This window comes from Leptonychotes weddellii, chromosome 15, assembly GCF_054177405.1.
Source record: "Leptonychotes weddellii isolate Sample4059 chromosome 15, ASM5417740v2, whole genome shotgun sequence".
NCBI lineage: Eukaryota > Metazoa > Chordata > Mammalia > Carnivora > Phocidae > Leptonychotes > Leptonychotes weddellii.
The window spans coordinates 19977842-19997475 of NC_138383.1; the positions used below are offsets into that span (position 1 = coordinate 19977842).

The 19634-nt window shown below is 56.7% G+C and overlaps 1 protein-coding gene across 5 annotated transcripts; it reads left to right on the plus strand.

Annotated features, from left to right (window-relative positions):
• Positions 1-585: 585 nt before the first annotated feature.
• Positions 586-19583, plus strand: CACNB1 (calcium voltage-gated channel auxiliary subunit beta 1). Of its 5 annotated transcripts, none has more exons than XM_006743311.3 (14): positions 586-821; positions 3299-3385; positions 6419-6538; positions 7688-7810; positions 8364-8500; positions 8714-8790; positions 9198-9352; positions 10471-10551; positions 10992-11050; positions 11239-11348; positions 11469-11620; positions 14732-14827; positions 15258-15443; positions 17754-19583. In XM_006743311.3, exons 1-14 carry the CDS (start codon positions 738-740, stop codon positions 18216-18218), a joined length of 1932 nt encoding a protein of 643 aa, XP_006743374.1. In that variant the 5' UTR covers positions 586-737; the 3' UTR covers positions 18219-19583. The 5 variants fall into 5 exon arrangements, with proteins under 5 accessions (XP_006743374.1, XP_006743375.1, XP_081661208.1 ...); XM_006743312.3 differs by lacking the exon at positions 9198-9352 and adding an exon at positions 10164-10183; XM_081805082.1 differs by lacking the exon at positions 10471-10551.
• Positions 19584-19634: the final 51 nt, after the last annotated feature.

The following is a 19634-nucleotide window of genomic DNA, read 5'->3' on the forward strand; positions in this document are numbered from 1 at the left end:
GACAGCCTCCACCTCCGGAGAGCATCGTCCTGTTGCAGGGAGAGGGGCCTTTCTGTTTGGTTCAAGGCAGCGTGAGCCCACACCGGGGAGAAAGGAGTTAAAGCCGGGTCCCAGGATCAACGGGATTGGGAAGTTCCGGCGGCCCAAACTGGAGTGGAACGAGCCGACGCGCGAAGGGAGAGCGGTTTGGGACGGAAGAGGGGGGCGTGCCAAACAGCGCTTCACCTCCATCAGCGCTCTGCCTCCACTGGTAAGCCGCGGCCCCCGCCCCCTGCCCCAAGGCCGGGCTTCACTCCCCCCCCCGCCCCCCCCCCGCCGACTCAGACTGGGCCGCCCTCACCCCAGGCCAGTCCGAGGCCGGCGCTCAGCCTCCTCCCGAGCCAGGAGGGGCGTGCCTCCCTCCGGCCGCCCTCCCATTGTCTGTGCGGAGCCCGCGGAGGGGCTGCGAGGGGCGGGGCCGGGGCGGGCGGAGGGAGGGAGGGAGGGCGGAGGGAGGGGCAGGTGGGAGCGGAGGGGGCGGGGGGAGATGCTGAGCCTTCAGGGGCGGAGGAGGCGGCGGCGGCGGCAGAGAGAGCGGGAGGAGGGACGGGAGGCAGGAAGAGGGCCGCCGAAGGCCGGGCCAGGTGGCTGGAGCGGGTGCCGGCTGCGCCGCGCGGCTCTCGGTTCCGACGGCCTCTCTCATGCGCTGAGGGCGCCCGGCTGGGCCGGGCCGGCAGCCGGAGGGAAGGCTCCTCTCCATGGTCCAGAAGACCAGCATGTCCCGGAGCCCTTACCCACCCTCCCAGGAGATCCCCATGGAGGTCTTCGACCCCAGCCCGCAGGTGAGGTGTGGTGGCCGGGCCCGAAGGCAGGGGGCCGCTCCCGCGGACCTTGTGGGGTCGGCTCGAGGGACGCGGGGAAGAAGGAGTTAGGTGCCCGGCGCGGAGGGGCGAGGGGCGCCTGCGCGCCCCCAGTCCCTGCCGGTTAATGATTGATGGGCGCTTGGCCCGGAGTTGGGCTGCGGTTTGGCGGAGCTGGGAGGGGACGGTCGGGCCGCCTGTCACCCTCGCCTCGCCTCCCCCGCGTCAGGGTCCCTGCTCCGGGGCTGGAGAGTGGGGGAGCTGGCGGGGCATCCGGGGGTTGAGGGAGGCTCGAGAGCGAGCTCAGGCAAAGGGGGCGACGCAGAGCGCGCTCGGGGGCGCCAGGCCGGGGGTGGGTGGGGCGGGGGTGGCCCTGGGAGATGGCCGAGGCGGTGGTCAGGGCGGTGCCATCAGGCCTTCGGAGCCGCAGACACTGGCCTTTCGAGGGTGGGGAAGGGGCCGGCCCCGGGCTAGGCCCCCATCCTGGCACCTCAGCTACATCCTCATATTGGACCACCTTCCCTCCCCCAACACCCACGTTATCGTTCCTTCTCCACCCCCCTCCCCTCCCCAGCCTTAGAAAACGCCTCCAAAGTTTGGAAAGTTGGATGGATGCCAACTCACTGTCCTGGAGGGGAGGAAGCTGTGTTACCTGGGGGTTGGGGGGTGTCTGCCGCCCCACCCCCAGTCACACTTTTCCGGTGCCGGGTTATCCCCAGGAAGGGGCGTTCTTGGGTGTGGTGCGTGCCCACGGAGTGACCAGCAGGGTCTGGGGTGACTGGTCAGGGTCTAGGGTGGTCGTGCCAAGGGATTTTTCTGGGACAAGGCCATTCTTCAGTCTGGCAATACCCCAAGGCTAGGATACCATTAACTCTTTTCTTGCTGTGACCAGCCTGGAGCAACTGTAACCACCATGAAAATGTGGTTGATGGGCATGTGTGGGGGGGGGGGGCCAGGTTAGACCTAAAAATACCTCCCTTCTCCATCCCAGGCCCCTTGGAGCCTGGGAGGCAGCTGACTGGGGCCTTCCTTTCAGCTGTCCCTTGTCTCTCTGGGTGCCACTCCCTTTTCCCATCCTGGGGTGGTGGTGGTGGTGTGAAAGAGAGTCTGGGGCTCACTGGAGGATCCTCTTAAGTTTGTAGGGATCCTCAATCCTAGAGGTTGGGTATGTGTTTGGTTTGAGAGAAGGGGTTGGGAGGGAGGATTTTTGAAGGGTTCCCAGGTACCTTTCTCTCCTATCTATCCATGCTCCTTCTTGTACTCAGGCCCAAGGAACCAGAGCCCCTAGTCTGATCATGTCTTATCTAGTTTCTTGGGCATAGAAACTCTAGGATGGTAGCTGGGGGCAAGGGCTTGGAGGGCCTGAACCCTCCATCATTCCCCTCCCATGACTCTGGACTGGCCTGGGGCCAAGTGTGTATGTGAGTTAGGGAGGGCAAGGATGAGCCCCTTTGACAGGAGGCCTGGAAATACCTGAATGTGTGGCTGCTCGAGAGGTCAAGCAGTGTCCACTCCACCCAAGCCAGGAACCCAGGCAGTGAGGCTGAGCCGGCCTACCCCAGGGACTTGTGGGGGCTGTGTCCTAGGCTTGTCTTGGGGCAGGGCCAAGGGGCATTTAGATTGATGCAGCCTGGTGGTTACCATGGGGACCGGGCATGGACAGTGGCAGCCAGGGGTTAGAGAGTGGAAGCTTGAGCTCTCTCCCCCTTGGGGAGAGGCGTGACCACTGCGATGATCAAGAAGGGGCTGAGAAACAGTCGTGACAGGGTTGGTGGGTGGGGGCGGTGTTGCTAAATCTGCCCCCATGACACTGGGCTGGGTTGGGGTTAGATGTTTCCTTTCCAGATACAGTTCCATCCGTCCCCCTTAGCCCCCTCCCCAGAAATCTGGCTTTGGGTCTCCAAGAACTGAGAGCTGCCACTCCCCTCCCCACTCTGCGGAAAAATGAAGGCAAGATTCGGGCACGGGAAAAGCCAAGCTGGGCCCAGGTTGGCGATTCCTCTTCACCCTGGGGGCCACAGGCACACTCGGCCCCCCTCTGCTCCAGCTGAGGGGGAAAAGGAGGGGGACTTTCCCCAGCTCTCTCTGCCCCCCTCACACTGCAGGCAGCCTCTCCCTTCCCCGGAGGCCTCTGCAGCCTGCCCAGCATCTTAATTAGCTTTGCTGCCTAATGAGCCTCCAGCTTCTCAGCGCCTCCCTGTTCCCAGCCTCTCTGGCTTGGTTTGGGGGTTTCTGTGCGAGCTTTCTAAGGTTCTCTCCCACTGTCCCCCTCCCCAAGGCTGTGGTCTGGGTCCCCCCTCCCCCTCGGGCTGTACCATCTCTGGAAGAAGATGGGGGGTGGGGCTGTTCAGAGCAGGGAATGATACTCCCAAAGCTTGGCTGTAGCTCTGGGCCTGATGGGATGAGGGTTGGGAACGGCCCTTTCTGATTCCACTCTTGTCCCTTCCTGGCTTCCCCAGGGCAAATACAGCAAGAGGAAAGGGCGGTTCAAAAGGTCGGATGGGAGCACGTCCTCAGATACGACATCCAACAGTTTTGTCCGCCAGGTAATGGGGAGGCTGGGCTGAGAGAAAGGAGGTGGCTGGTTGGTGGAGACCAGCATTGGTTACCTGGGTCTGAGGCTTTTCTCCAGGCACCCTCCTCCATGTCATTTGTCACCTGCCTGGAACCACCCCATCACCCTCACCCCCATGACCTCTCCTGCACACACTGTCAGCCTGCACCCACTGCCTCAGCCCCCGCCCTGCCCCTCCCCCAGCCCCAGGCACCAGCCCCTGCTGCCTGCCTGCGTCATCTCATTCAGGGACAGCCTGGCCTGCCTCCTCCTAGCTTGCTTCGGGCTGTCACCCACTCCCCCTGCCGGCTGTCTGCTTCCATGTCCTCCCCCAGAACCTGTGACAGCGTGGGGTAGACGCAGAGCCTAAGAGATGAGGAGCCAGGTCCTTTGGGTCCCTGGAGCCCTGGTGAGGTATGGTGAGGAAACGCCTCCTCCCATCCAGCTGACTGCTCTTGAATACCCAGAGAGAAAGTGTGTTGGAGGGGGCTAGGGCGGGAGGGCATTGGTTTTAGAGAGGAGGGTAGCCCAGCACCCCTGGCTGAAGGAGGCTGGATAGCTTTCTGGGGTCTTCTTTTCTCAGTCAGGAAGATGCCGTTCTCATCTCTGTTCTCACTCCCAACGCCTGGCCATCTCGGGCTCAGGGAGGGGCAGCCAGAGAGGCATGTGGTTGCTATGGCTACAGAGCATCTCAACAAAACCTGGTACCCAAAAAAGGCGAGAGAGGCTTGGGATCAGACAAGGAAAGGGAGTATGTTGAAAGAGGAAATGGGCAGGGCATAAGAGAGCAGAGGACAGTAGGGAGGTCAGCCCCTGCACCCCCTTGGGCTGGAGAGAGAGGGTGGTGCCAGGCAGACCCACCGCAGATTGTGGAGTGAGGCCCTTTCTGCCTCTTCTGTCTCCACAACACTTGGCACATGCGAGCCCAGGCCTGACTTGAGAGGGTCAGACAAGCAGCCCTTCATCCCAGCATCTTCTAAGCACACAGACAGACGGGAAGTCCTTTCTTCAGTCTTTTCCTCATCCCTCCTGTTGCAGGACTCAGCCAGGGCCAGGGCCAGGGATAGGAGGAATGACGCTGTGCTCGGGGGTAACTCCTCTTGACAGAAAAGAGTCTTGGTTCCTTCAGTGTTTGCCACTCCAGAGGATCAGACCCCAGCCTCCAGTCCATCCTCCTCTCAGCTCCCTAGCTCTGACCCCCAGTAGGTCGCAGGGAGTAGGGGAGCAGGCCTTGCCACATCTCTGAGCTAAATATACCCTAGCAGTTTGCACATGTAGCAACTCTGCTTGTAACCTGAGCCCCCTGGGGGAACGGGCAGTTTGGGCCACCCCCTAGGCCTGCAGGGCCAGGCACTGAGGGCGCCGGGATGGAGGCGCCCAGCCGGACCCTCGTAGTGGTGAGCCAGGGATGGGGTGGGAGTCGGGGTGGGTGGGAGCAGCCCCAGTGGGAAAGCTGATGGGGGGGCCCTCACTCTAGCCTGTCTCCTTGCCTCCTCGCTGTTTCCCTGCTCCTGCCATTTCTGATATGTCTATGTGCGTGCATGTCTGTGTGTGCGCGCGTGTGTGCGTACACACATGTCTGTAAGGATCAGTAAATGCCTCTCTGCCACTCTGTCTCTGGGTCTGTTTCTCGGGCTCTCTGGGGCATCTGTCTCCTTGATTCTTAGTGCTCTCATCAGGAGGGGTGGAGAGTGGTAGATCAGCTGGTTTTCACTCTCCTTCCCTTTTGTTTCTTTTCCAGCCTCCATTAGTGACCCCGCTCCCACCCCAATCTTGCCCCTTCATGAGTCTCCTACTTTTGTGATTTGGCTGGGAAAGGAGTGGGCAACCTCACTAGCTAATGACAGGACCCTCTGGGGGAGGTGGGACTGTGTTTTCTCTCTTTCCTAGGTCCCCTGGGCATTCCTGGCCAAGTGACCCTTTCATGGCCTCAGGAAAGAACCCCGACACGTGTGTAGTCCTGCTCTTCCTCCAGTACCACCTGCCCCTGTCCCAGCACCACCCCATTTGGGTAGTCACACAAATGCACACCTCCTGGCTCCTGCCCTCATGTGCCGCACATGGTCAGGGACACTCACACCTAGGGTGCCCCCCTGCCTGTGCTCAGGTGCATCTATGTGCATTCAGTCGTGCATATCCAGCACATACCGTAGAACACGGCCTCCTAAATGCACTTGAAGTTGCACATCCAAGCACGCCTGTGAATAAGCATGTTCATTGACACTTTGGGCCTCACTCATGCGCCTGCATCCCTGAGGGAGTTCCTTGTGCTCTGGGATGGTCCGTGTGGTCAAGGCCAGCTTCCTGGCATAGCCAGACTTCTGGGCCTGCCTAGACCCTAGCAGCCAGCAGCCATAGAAATAGAGAGAGGCCTGCCCCATGTTCTGCTCTTCACTTGCCTCTTTTGCCTGCACTGCCCTAGGAATCTTAGGGTCTCGTTTTGGATCTTGTGAGAGGCTGAGGGTTGGGTTTCCTCTGATTCTGGCCAGGGAAATAGGATTCTATCTCCCCTCACCTTTGAGCAGAAGATAGCAAAATTTTTGGTGGCCCCATCCTGCAGAGCGGGCTGCCCACTGCCAATTTTGCAGAGAGCTCAGGCCTATGTTGGTGGCTACTGGCCCTGGAAGGGCTCTGGGCTTCTCCCGAGTCTATCTCAGCTGGTACGGTGCTGGGGGCAGGGGAGGGAAGGAGGAACAGGGAGTGGAGACCGTCCCCTGGCACTCCTCCCCTGCGCTGTGCCCCTATCAGGTTCCCACCCCTCCCTGGGCCCCAAGCAGCTGTTGTGGGACTTGCTTTAACCCCCTGCTCGCTGCTGTCGCCCTTCCTAGGGCCACACTTTTCCCAGGGGCCTGCCAATCTCAGTCCCTGGCTTCTCTCATCTCATACCACCTTTTCCTAGCCCTTGTGGCATCACGCTGGGCTGGCTGGGGCTTGAGGCATTCATGACGGGTGGCCCCTCTGTGCCTCCCGAGGCCCAGGAACCAGGAGGCAGTGCGGGCCCTGAGCCGGCCCGGTCCGTTTTCAGGGCTCGGCGGAGTCCTACACCAGCCGACCATCGGACTCTGACGTGTCTCTGGAGGAGGACCGGGAAGCCCTAAGGAAGGAGGCAGAGCGCCAGGCATTGGCCCAGCTCGAGAAAGCCAAGGTGAGAAATACGGAGTCAGGGGGCTGTGCTGGCTCTGTTTGCCCACCCCCAGGCCTTAGGGATGGCCTGAACAGACCGAGGGCCAAGTCTTGGCCCAGCCACTTTTCAGCTGGTGTACCCCAGGGCCTCGATGTGCCTCTGCCTTAAAGCTGTAAAATGTGGGCCATACTACTTGCCTTCTCATACAGGATAATAAGTGCTAAGTAGTGTTGCCGCACATAGTAGGAACTTGAGACTCCCCCCTTCTTTCTGGAGTCAAACATCCCGGGCTGACCCCGATTAGCTGTGTGATCTCAGGCGAGCCGCTTAACCTTTCTGAACTTTAGTCTCCTCATTCATTAAGATGAAGATAATAGGGGCGCCTGGGTGGCTCAGTCGTTAAGCATCTGCCTTCGGCTCAGGTCATGATCCCAGGGTCCTGGGATCGAGTCCCACATCGGGCTCCCTGCTCAGCGGGAAGCCTGCTTCTCCCTCTCCCACTCCCCCTGCTTGTGTTCCCTCTCTCGCTGTGTCTCTCTCTGTCGAATAAATAAATAAAATCTTTAAAAAAAAAAAAAGATGAAGATAATAATAGTAGTTAACTTTTTTATTATTATTTTTTATTCTTATGTTAATCCCCATACATTACATCATTAGTTTTAGATGATAACTTTTTTATTTTTTAAGATTTTATTTTATTTTGTTTTAAGTAATCTCTACACCCAGTGTGGGGCCCGAACTTCCAACCCCGAGATCAAGAGTCCTCCACTGACTGAGCCAGCCAGGCGCCCCTAGTAGTTGACTTTTTAAGGTTTTTGTGGTGAATAAATGAGGTAATGCTTGTAAAACATGTTAACACGGGACCTGGCACAGTAAACCATAGCTTTGGTCGTTATTATTATTATTGTTGTTGCTGTTATCATTAGTAATACTCTTTCTGGATGTCATTCCAGGCTAATACTTACCATCCCCAGTGGCCCCCTTCATCCTGAGAAGGCTGAATTCTATTTTTTTTTCAATTGTGAAATTTAATGTACATACAGGAAAACCACTTAAACAATTCAGTATACTTTTCAATGATCAACACAACAAACCTCCACATCATCCCCATCCCACTGCGGTACGTCGTGGCTTAACCCTCTGGTTGTCATTCTCCCTGTGCACCTCTAGACCAAGCCCGTGGCATTTGCTGTGCGAACAAATGTCGGCTACAACCCATCTCCCGGGGATGAGGTGCCAGTGCAGGGACTGGCCATCACCTTCGAGCCCAAGGACTTCCTGCACATCAAAGAGGTGGAGAGAGCATCTGGTGTCTGGAAGGAGGGCAGGGTAGTGGGTGCCAGGAGAAGGGCAGCTGGAGCTCTAGCGGAAAAAGACTTCTGAGCCAAGCAGAGCTCGGCTGAATCTGCTGTGTGATCTTAGACAAAGCTCTTCCCCTCTCTGAGCCTCTAATTTTCATTGGTAAAATGGGGTGGTGATGCCAAGGTCCCACGGATGTCGAGAGGGTTGTGATGAGATTTGTAAGTAGGGTGGGAGTGTGCAGGCACATGTGGGTGTCAGCATTCGCCCCTCTCCCTGCCTTTCCAGGGTGGGGTGGGCACATGGTGGGACAGGGACGTGTGGGGGGTGCGGTGGTCCATGGCCCAAGGGGCTACAGGTCACGGAGTTGTTCTAAGGATTGGGTGCTGTGCTCAGAGGCTAGAGCCAGGGACCAGCTCTTCAGAGGTGCCACCCCCTGGGGAGGCGTCGCAGGTCCCAGGGGGGTTTCTTCATAGGGTGGCTGCTGGCTTGCCCCTCCAATCTCCCTCTTGGTCTCTCCCACCCCACCTGATGTTGCTGTTTGCAGAAATATAATAACGACTGGTGGATCGGGCGACTGGTGAAGGAGGGCTGTGAGGTTGGCTTTATCCCCAGCCCTGTCAAACTGGACAGCCTGCGCCTCCTGCAGGAACAGAAGCTGCGCCAGAACCGCCTCAGCTCCAGGTGTCTAGCTGGGGACCGGGAGGGGGCCATCCAGCTGGGACTAGGCCGCAAGGGTTGACCCATTGCCCCGAGGGCATAGCCGCGTACAGCGTCACCCGTGGGGCTGGAGAATCTCCGGGGTGGGGGGGCAGGCAGCATCGGAGAGAACAAGCTTCCCCCGCCCTCACGCCCACCCCTCTGCTCACAGCTCCGTTTGCCTCTCTGCCCACACAGCAAATCAGGTGACAACTCCAGCTCCAGCCTAGGAGACGTGGTGACTGGCACCCGCCGCCCCACGCCCCCTGCCAGTGGTAAGAGCTGCTACCACCTTAGGGAATGGCGGGGGTGGGGTGGGGGAGCTCCTGGGTGGGGTGGTCTCTGCACTGCCTGTCCCCTCCTTTCCCTGCAGTAGGGGGCGCCCCAGACCTGAGTCCTCCAAACACACCCAGCGGTACCCCCTCCGTGAAGAGTAGGATGCCCCCCAAGCTGGGCCCGTCAGCGCCCATTCTCCTGTGTCTCTCCTTCCTGTTTCTTTGGTAGCTCCATCTCTCTGCCTGACTCCCCTGCCCTGACCCCATTCATTTCTCCTAGCTCTGTTCCATTCACCTCTTCTTCTTTCTTTTTTCCCCACCCCATCCCTGCCTTCTGTACTTGTGTCTCCATGTCCATCCCACCCCTCCCCACCTCGCCTCCCTCCTGTCTCCTGACTGCGGTCCAGGTAATGAGATGACTAACTTAGCCTTTGAACTAGACCCCCTAGAGCTAGAGGACGAGGAGGCAGAGCTCGGGGAGCAGAGCGGCTCTGCCAAGACTAGCGTTAGCAGTGTTACCTCCCCTCCACCCCATGGCAAACGCATCCCCTTCTTCAAGAAGGTAATTCTTGCTGGGTTCTGGCCGGAGGGCAGGGGGTCAGGGCCCGGCTCTTTGGCGGGGGGGGGGCCGCTTCGGATTCAGACGCAGCGCCGGCCCAATTCTGTGGGGAGCAGGGCCTCCTGCCAAGGAGCAGGGAGGGCAGCATGGCACCAGGAGCGGGCGCGTCCAGCTCCACGCACCACCCCGCTCCTGCCCACCCCCAGGAAGGCACGTTTCTTGCAGTCAAAGCACCCCTTCCCTTGGAAGGCTGTGCCCCTTGCCCCGCCGCCCCCGGAAGCAGGGGCTGGTGGTAACGAAACTGGGATATTCCAGGTTTGCCCTGCACCCCACCATGTGATGGGGAGAGCGGAATGGTGAACCCTTCTTGGTCTTTTTTGGACTCCGTGGGGCTAGGGTGGGCATGTGGGGGTCTACTGGCTGCACAGCAGGACAGTTTAAGGAACCCTTAAAATGGGCAGGTTGGACTGCACTAGAGGCAGGAGATGGGCACCAAATTAGGGGCTGTCACCCTTTCCAGAACTTTCCCAAGACCCAGAAAGGGGAAGGGTAGGTGGGAATATTCACAAGTCCACTGGACTGTCAGTCCTTCTCCCAGCCCTGATCCAGGGCCATCTCTGGCTCCCTCTTGGCATGGGGTCCCGTCCCCTCTCTCTGGCTCTGTCTGTCACTAACACGCATGCCCTGTTATCTCTCCTCGTCTGCCCGCTCTCCCTCCCTCTCTTGTCCTGGCTCCTTCCTTGCCTTCTGCCCCTGCCTGGGTGCCCTCCCCTCTCTCCCCCGCCTCCCTACTCTTGGCAATCTCTGGACCCAGCCAAACAGAAGCAGAAGTCGGTGAGTATCACAGCTTTCTGTGTCCCCCTCCTCACCCCCTGGGATGAGCTAGTGGGACCTTCTAACACCCATTCTCGTGCCCTCTCTACCCACCCCCCATTTCCCTCACCCTTCCTGGTTCTCCTTGGCCATCCCTCCCCATCCCCACCCCCATCCCCACCCCCATCCCCCACATCTGGGTTCTGGGAGCAGGGGGAGGAAAGAATGCATGGGGGAGCCTGGAGGCTGGGGAAGAGGGGCTAATGCCATCTCCACTCTGGGGTTTCCCCTCCCTGCTTCCCCCTCAGACAGAGCATGTGCCCCCCTATGACGTGGTACCTTCCATGAGGCCCATCATCCTGGTGGGACCATCGCTCAAGGGCTATGAGGTAGGAGCCCCTAGAGGGGTATGGACCCAGAGGGGCCCAGATCTCTAGAGAGATGCTACAGAAAGTTTCAGACCCCAGGGAGATCCCCTGGAAGGGCCCAGATTCCCAGGGTATCTCCCCAGAGGGCTACAGACCTTCGGAGAAGCCCCCAGAGGGGCCTGACCCACAGGGAGACTCACTCAGAAGGGTGCAGTCCCCTTCCCCCAAGACACCCCCAAGAAGGTTCCTCCCAGAGAATCCACCTAGAAGAACCTTTGGAATCAGAGACCGCATCAGAGGCTCCTCAGACCCAGAAGGAACCCCCCCACCTCCCCCAGGGGGCCATTTACCTCAGGAATTAAAGAAGAAAATGGAATGTGAGGGTGTAAATACTCGGCAGCCCACCCTTCCTGAGTGGCTTTAAACACCTCACTCCCCCCCCCAACACCCCCCAATCTCAGGTTACAGACATGATGCAGAAAGCTTTATTTGACTTCCTGAAGCATCGATTTGATGGCAGGTAAGACCCTGGGAGCTGGCTTCCCAACCCCATTGTGGTCCTGGGCTGCTGGGGATGGGCAGGGTGGGCTTGAATGCTGATCCTGGGCCTCCTTGTACTGAGGGCTAGGAGGCAGGCCTGGAGCCTGGGGAGTGAGCAGGGCATTCAAGCCCACCCTGGCCCCTCACTCCCCTTGCCCCATCCCTCAGGATCTCCATCACTCGTGTGACGGCAGACATTTCCCTGGCTAAGCGCTCAGTCCTCAACAACCCCAGCAAACATATCATCATTGAGCGCTCCAACACACGCTCCAGCTTGGGTAAGCCCACCCTGCGACGTGGGGCGGTGGGGGGGTGCATCTCCAGAGGGTTGGATTGTCCATTGCCTCTTGGGGAGGCCCCCCTACATTCCCCCTTCCCCATAACTCCGTGTCCCCCAGCTGAGGTTCAGAGCGAGATCGAGCGAATCTTTGAGCTGGCCCGGACCCTTCAGTTGGTTGCTCTGGATGCTGACACCATCAACCACCCAGCCCAGCTCTCTAAGACCTCACTGGCCCCCATCATTGTTTACATCAAGATCACCTCTCCAAAGGTAGGTGAGAGAGCCTGACCCTCGTGGGGACAGGAGTGCTCTGGGGTTGGGTGGCCTGTATTTCAATCCCAGCAACTGCTTATTAACTGTGTGACTGAATCTCCCTGAGCCTTATTTTCCTCCTTTGTAAAACTCCATCAAATGGACATTGTGAAAATCGAACCTAATGTGAATGCTTAGCACTTAGCAAAGGGTCTGGTATAATGTGCCTCATCATGTATTAGCTAGTATAAGTATCATTATAGTGTCATGCAGGCCAGCCCCCTGTCTCCGCTCTGGTTGACCTCCCATCCTTGATCCAGAAAACTGAAAGAATTCTGTGCTTTTTCTCCGCAGTGTCACCCAACTGCTTGGCAGTTGGGAGGTCTTTTCTGTCATTTGATTTTGTCCCTTTTTGCTGCACTGTCCTCGCTTGGACCTTGATAGAAATGAATTGGTAGGAAGGCTGATTTACTTCTTGTTCGTATTGCGGCTCTGTGAGATTCCCCTCCTAGATGTTAGCGGGGGTTTGAGAAACATGGAAGGAGAGTTTAGGTGAAGGATTTGAAGTAAGAAAACAGCATTGGGTTCAACCCTTTGCTCTGGTTGACTTATTCATTCATTCATACACTCACTTTTGTTGTTTGTTTGGTTGTTGTTCTGTTATTGAGCTTGGGATCTCTGGAGGATTTATTTAGCCTCCGTGCCTCAATTTCTTCACCTATGAAATGGGAATTGAAATCTCTCCCTTGTTATTGTTGAGGGGATTTGAGGTAATGATGGAAAGAGCCCTGAGTTCTGTCTGATTCATGACTGACAACCAAGGGTGGTTAACTGTTCCCATTTTATGAAGACACCCTATGAGCGGAGCACCCAGGCACCCCAACCTTTCTGAGCCCTAAGTTTCTAATGAGCGGAAAGGGGAGGATAGGATTGAAGTCCTTCCTGGGGTGGTTGAAAGGATCTAATGAGATAATGGATACAAAAACACTCCGTGAGCTGGCAAGTAACCAATCCTTCCATTTCTCCCAGGAGCACTGACCAAGGTGAAGGGTGGGGACTCTGGAGCCAGGGCGCCCGGAGTTAATGAACCAACACTGTACTCCCAGCTCTGTGCTCCTTTGGCAAAGTCCCCTAATGTCTCTGTGCCCGTGTCCTCACCTGCAAAACAGAGATCCTCACATGGTGGTTGTGAGGATGACATAGGTGGATTAACCATGCAAGGTGCCCAGGACCTACTAAGCACTATATCTATTCTTTTTTTTTTTTTAGATTTTTGTTTTGAAACAATTCCAAATCTAGACAAGAGTTGCCGGAAGAGTACCAAGAACTGCCATTCTTTGAATGCCCTTCACTAAGATTCAGTAATTTTTTAACAGCTTTATTGAGATAATTCACACACCATTCAATTCAGCCATTTAAAGTATATTATTTCGTTTTCTCCAGATTCACTAATTTTGAACGTTTTGCCACATTTTATCTTTAGGTATGTGTTATGTATATGTGAATATATTTTTTTTCTGAATTATTTGAGAGTAGGTTGTAGATACCATGTCTTTATTCCTAAATATTTCAATGTGTATTTCTTAAGAACCGAGGACATTAATCTACATAACCACAGTACAGTTGCCAAATTCAAGAAATATTTTAGTCCTTCATTTTTCTTTTTTAATTTATTTTTTATTTTTATTTACTTATTTTTTTAAAGATTTTATTTATTTTTCTGACAGAGAGAGACACAGCGAGAGAGGGAGCACAAGCAGGGGGAGTGGGAGAGGGAGAGAGAGAAGCAGGCTTCCCGCTGAGCAGGGAACCCGATGTGGGGCTCGATCCCAGGACCCTGGGATCATGACCTGAGCCGAAGGCAGACGCTTAACGACTGAGCCACCCAGGCGCCCCGTCCTTCATTTTTCAATTGTTCCAATAATGCCCTTTATGGCAATTTCTCCCTCAACCCAGGATCACGTGTTACATTTAGTTGCTTTATCTCTCTCTTTTTTTTTTAAGAGTTTATTTATTTGACAGAGCACAAGCTGAGGGAGAGAGAGGGAGAAGCAGGCTCCCTGCTGAGCAGGGACTCCAATGTGGGACTCGATCCCAGGACCCTGGGATCATGACCCGGGCTGAAGGCAGCTGCTTAACCGACTGAGCCCCCCAGGCACCTCTCTCTTTCACATTCTTTTTTTTTTTTTTAAGATTTTTATTTATTTATTTGACAGAGACACAGCAAGAGAGGGAACACAAGCAGGGGGAGTGGGAGAGGGAGAAGCAGGCTTCCCGCCGAGCAGGGAGCCCAATGTGGGGCTCGATCCCAGCACTCTGGGATCAAGACCTGAGCCGAAGGCAGACACTTAACGACTGAGCCCCCCAGGTGCCCCTCTCTTTCACATTCTTAAACTGGAACAGTTCCCCAGCCTTTCTTGGATTTTTACGACACTGACGTTTTTGAAGAGTACAGACCACCGACTTTGTAGACTGTTCCTCAGTGTGGGTTTGCTTGATGTTTCCTTGTGATGAGGCTTAGGTTTTGCATTTTGGTGCAATGTGTCTTTCCGAGCGTGTTGCATCAAGAGGCACGAGGTGTCTGCTGTGTCATTGGTGACATTAACTTTGATCATTTCGTTAAGGTCATGGCTTTCTGGTTAGCTGTTACTACTGTTATCATGATTGCTGTGGAGATGAGAATAATAATAGTGGCTACCTCATGAGATTATTGTCAGGACTAAATGGACTGATCATATGGAAAGCACAGACCAGTGCCTGTTCGCAGCAAGTGTCCCGTCAAAGATGGCTGCTGCCGTTCCCATGGGGATGCCGGCCTGGAGAATGAAGCCTGTAAAGTGACAGGGATCAGGAAGGCGAATCACTGCCTTTCAGATAGCCCCTTCCCAGGAGAGCCTGGCATGAGACCCGGGAGAGAGCCTGAGCACTGTGTAAGGAGGGACACAGGGCTGGCGAGGTCATTTCTGACGAGGTGGCCAGGGCTGAGAATCATCCAACATCCACCCCCCCGGCCCCCACCCCCAGGTCCCCCTGCCCCCGTCCTGACACGCTAGCTCCACCCAGGACCTGCTTCTCTGATTTGGTGCATTGCGAGATCCCTCTAGCTCTGCTTCTCTCGCCCCAAACTAGGTACTTCAGAGGCTCATCAAGTCCCGAGGGAAGTCTCAGTCCAAACACCTCAATGTCCAAATAGCGGCCTCCGAGAAGCTGGCGCAGTGTCCTCCCGTGAGTGCTCAGACCCTGGGAAAGGGGAGATATTTGGGTTCTCCTGTTTCCTCTGGCCTGCATGAGAGACAGAGCGACCAGGAGCACCAGGGTGGGGTCTATAGGTGCGAACTGGTCTCCCTGGAAAAGAGCGCCGGACAGGCAGTCAGAGACCGCGTTCGAGCCCCGGAAGCCCCCCCACTTCTCTGTGGGGTCAAGCCGGGGTTGCCTTATATCCAGGATGAGAGAGTTGGACTGTCTGGGTGCCAAGACCTCTTTTAGTTCTGCCAGTGTATGTTTCTGAGAGTCCTCCTCTTCCTGGACATCCAGAGGTTTCTTTTTAACTTTGTCCTTCAACCCTTTGACTCCACCCACTGCACCCAGGCCACACCCTCACCCCCTCGGTCACGCCCGGCTCATCCCAGCCCCGCCCCTAAACCCGCCTCCGCAGGAAATGTTTGACATCATCCTGGACGAGAACCAATTGGAGGACGCCTGCGAGCACTTGGCCGAATACTTGGAAGCCTATTGGAAGGCCACACACCCGCCCAGCAGCACTCCGCCCAATCCGCTGCTGAACCGTACCATGGCTACTGCCGCTCTGGCCGCCAGCCCTGCCCCTGTCTCCAACCTCCAGGTACAGGTGCTCACCTCACTCAGGAGAAATCTCAGCTTCTGGGGCGGGCTGGAGGTCTCTCAGCGGGCCAGGTCGGTGCCCCAGCAGCAGGAGCACGCCATGTAGGTGTCCCACCCATCGCCCCTCCTGCCCAAGGCTCGACCTGGAGCGCAGGGAACATGGGGAAGGAAGGGAAGAGCCTTATTTTGTAAAAAATGTGGTGAGTGGCAGCTTCTGGTGTCTGTGGTTTTTGATGGGATTGGGGCTGGCTGGTGGTGCCTCCCTGGGCCTGGTCCCATAGGACTACAGCTGCTGCCCTAGGGGCTTTTGGATATGAGGCCTGATTGGGGCCTTATTAAATAGATAGGAGATGAGGAGGAAAACATAAGGAAGACTGATATTTTCATTCACTGGACTTCACACCCACTTAGGTTTTATTTTTTAAATTTATTTATTTATTTTAGATTTTAATTATTTATTTGAGAGAGAGAGAATGAGAGAGAGCACATGCGAGGGGGGAGGGTCAGAGGGAGAAGCAGATTCCCTGCCGAGCAGGGAGCCCGATGCGGGACTCGATCCAGGGACTCCAGGATCATGACCCGAGCCGAAGGCAGTCGCCCAACCAACTGAGCCACCCAGGCGCCCCTAAATTTATTTTTTTAAAGTAATCTCTACACCCAGTGTGGAGTTGGATCTCGTGGCCGAGAGATCAAGAGTTGCATGCTCTGCCGACTGAGCCAACCAGGCGCCCCCACACCCATTTTAGACCCAGCAGAGCAAGGGCCATCAACCCCAGGCAGTTCCCACAGAGCAGGGCCATTAAGCCCAGAGAGACTGTCCCTTCTCTCAGAGCCCTAATCCCAGGAGTTTCCTCAGAGGGGACCCAGAATGAAGCATCTTCTCTGAGTTGATGCCCTACCTTCCATCCTTCTCCCAGTGAAACAGCTTCCAGGAAAGGTCCTCCTGTCGGTGCCCTGCCCTGGCTGGACCTCCTCCCCTGGATGCTGCTTCCCATCTCTAGGCTCACACCATTAAGTATTTGGTTCTAGATTAGAGCCAGAAGAGAGCCATGAAATCATTCTAAGAACATTGCTTTTCTTTCTTTTTTTTTTTTTTAAGATTTTATTTATTTATTTGAGAGAGAGAATGAGATAGAGCATGAGAGGGGGGAGGGTCAGAGGGAGAAGCAGACCTCCCGCCGAGCAGGGAGCCCGATGCGGGACTCGATCCCGGGACTCCAGGATCATGACCTGAGCCGAAGGCAGTCGCTTAACCAACTGAGCCACCCAGGCGCCCTAAGAACATTGCTTTTCAAATTTGTTTTCAGTAACAGAGCTCATTTGTTCATTGAAACTTCTAAGGAAGCTCAGTATATAAAGTGGCCCTGCTCTGCTCAGAGGGAGCTGGGGGCTTGGCTTCCGTTTCACCTCTACAGGGACCCCTGAAGCACTTTTGTGCCCTTCCCGCCACCTTGGGTCTCCAGGGAACAGCTTGGAAATTGCTGGTCTAATCCCCATCATACCACCGCAGAGAAACTGGGCCGTAGAGAGGAGAGTCATTTGCTCAGGGTCACACAGCTTGAAGTGGCAAGGGATGGGACTAGAACCCAGGCCTTCTTGCACCCCACCCAGCCGCCTCCATGGTGGCATGAGCATCAGATCACCTTTATGTGGCATTTGGTGCTGAGGATGTTGGGCCACCTCATTGTCTCTGGGGGAGGGGTGGGGAGTGTGTATGGAGGGGGGTGGAGACCCATCAGCTTTCCCCAGGCTGCTGCTTTGGTTTTTTGCTGGGGCCGGGGGAGGAATCCTATCATCCCTGGAGACTTTGTCATTTGACCAGGGAACGGATGGGGGAGGTGTGGGGCTCTGGAAGCCTGTGATTAGGGTCTGGTTTGGGCTGAAGGAACTGGGGTTAGTGAGCTCAAGCTGAAATCCCCTTAGTATATTTGGAAAACTGGGGCAGTGACTAACCCAATCAACCACTAACGAGTGGCGATGCTAATGAGCTGTTAATGATGATTTAGCCCAAGACAGATTAATGACGTGCATTGAGGAAGCAATGACTAATTATTCGTGGGCTCTCTACCATGGTTACCGGAAGAGTTCATGCCTCCTCCTGTCTTACGAAGGTTGGGTGCCTCCTGTCCCAATAGAGGAGCAAATGCCCTGAGGTCTGTCCTCTGGCTGGGCTGCCCATCCCCTGGAGCCAGCACCCACCTCCTTTAGCCAGGCTGGGTGTCTTGGTGCCATCACTAACCTGCCTTGCTTTGTTGTGTCTCTCTCACCCCTGCCTGATCTGCATGGTGTGTGCTGTCCGTCTGCTAACCAGGGACCCTACCTTGCTTCCGGGGACCAGTCGCTGGAACGGGCCACCGGGGAGCACGCCAGCGTGCACGAGTACCCCGGGGAGCTGGGCCAGCCCCCGGGCCTTTACCCCAGCAGCCACCCACCAGGCCGGGCGGGCACCCTGCGGGCACTGTCTCGCCAAGACACGTTTGACGCCGACACCCCTGGCAACCGAAACTCTGCCTACACGGAGCTGGGAGACTCATGTGTGGACATGGAAACTGACCCTTCAGAGGGGCCAGGGCTCGGAGACCCTGCAGGGGGCAGCACCCCACCGGCCCGGCAGGGATCCTGGGAGGATGAGGAAGAAGACTATGAAGAGGAGCTGACCGACAACCGGAACCGTGGCCGGAATAAGGCCCGCTACTGCGCAGAGGGTGGGGGTCCAGTTTTGGGGCGCAACAAGAATGAGCTGGAAGGCTGGGGGCGAGGTGTCTACATCCGCTGAGAAGCAGGGGCCACACAGTGGCCCAGGGGAGGGGAGGGACCGAGGGGCTCACCACAGGGGGGTATCTTGCCTCCAGGGGGGCGCTGTCTCCCTCTCAGATGCCTTCGCTGGATGTTTGGGGTTTCTTTGGTGGTAGCATCCCAGCGCCTGGGATTCCCTTAAAGCCCAGCTGTAGGTTTTCACTTACTGCTGTGGATGGATGAGGGGATGCCCACCTTCCTGCAGTGTCCCTTTTCCCCCACCTCAGGGGGCTCTCTCTGCTCACTCCCAGAGAAAAGGTGCACTTCCTTAACTCTTTCTACTTGGGGCTCTAAATAAGGGTCCTAAATGGGGTAGCCCTTTTTTTCCCCAACCTGGAGTATTTGGGAAGGGTAAGGGGGCTTCCATAGACTCCTTCCCGTGAGGGCTCTCTTCCCTGAACCCCAGACCCAGGTTCCTACACCATGCCCACCCCTCTCCCAGCTTCCTGGCAGCATTGTCTGGTGGGTGAAAGGTATAGAATGGAAGCCCCATGGGGAACTTGTCTTGGGGAGGGGTCTGGGTAGAGAGCGGCAGGCATCAAATGTAGTGCCCTCTGCCGGACCCGGACCCCTGAGGAGCGGGCAGCCGGAGACCCTGCTACCCACCCCACCACTTCCATGCCTCAGCCTCCACCTGCGCCAGGAATGAGCTTTGCCTACAACCTCCCTTGCCTACTGCCATCAGAAGAGGGGGCCCCTCTGCGTCTGAGCCCCCCACCCCGTTTCACCTGGGTGTGGCACCCATGGAACATTCTAGTCCGCCTCATTTTGAAACCAAAAAAACTGCTCCTTCACTTTCGCCCGGAGGCCCCAGGGGAGAGGCCCTGTGGGTTGGTGCCCAAGAGGTAATCGCTGCCCCAGGGGTCACCTCGGGGCCTCGGATCTCCCCTGGGGGGCTTGGCTGCTGCTGGTCTTGCTCTGCATTTGCCTCTTGTGATCCTGTCCTTACCCCACGTCCACTCCCCCCCAGGAGATGCCTTGGTACCCCCTCTGGCCCCTCCAGTGGTCCTTGGCCTAGCGTCCCTACAGCCCCGCAGCCCTGCCCCTCCCCAGCACGCAGTGGGGCCAGAGAGAGCCGACTGTGCCAACGAGGACTGGGCCCTGCCCGGCTGCCCTCCTCGGGGATGGGCGCCTCATCCCTGTCTCGCCACCTGTGCCGGTGTGGTTCCCCCCCTCCCCAACGTGGGGTGGGGTGCAGCTTCCACTCACTGGTTAGAAGACACCACTGCCCAGTGTCCCTCCCCTCCCTCCCTGTCTGGTGTCCTGTGCCCCCATCTGTCTGTCTGTCCGTCTGTACTCCCCTAGAAGTATTGGGTCACATATAAAACCGCCGTCCTGTCCTTTGCAGCCGCCTCCCGAGCCTGCTTCTTCGTTCCTGCCAAGCGGTCAGCCTGGG

Bases quoted from the DNA above. Each gene is read 5' to 3' on its own strand.
- CACNB1 (XM_006743311.3), top strand. From the start codon at position 738: ATGGTCCAGAAGACCAGCATGTCCCGGAGCCCTTACCCACCCTCCCAG. The intron at 8,791-9,197 runs GTAAGAGCTGCT...ACTGCGGTCCAG, and splicing joins CCCCACGCCCCCTGCCAGTG to GTAATGAGATGACTAACTTA. The intron at 15,444-17,753 runs GTACAGGTGCTC...TCTGCTAACCAG, and splicing joins CCCCTGTCTCCAACCTCCAG to GGACCCTACCTTGCTTCCGG.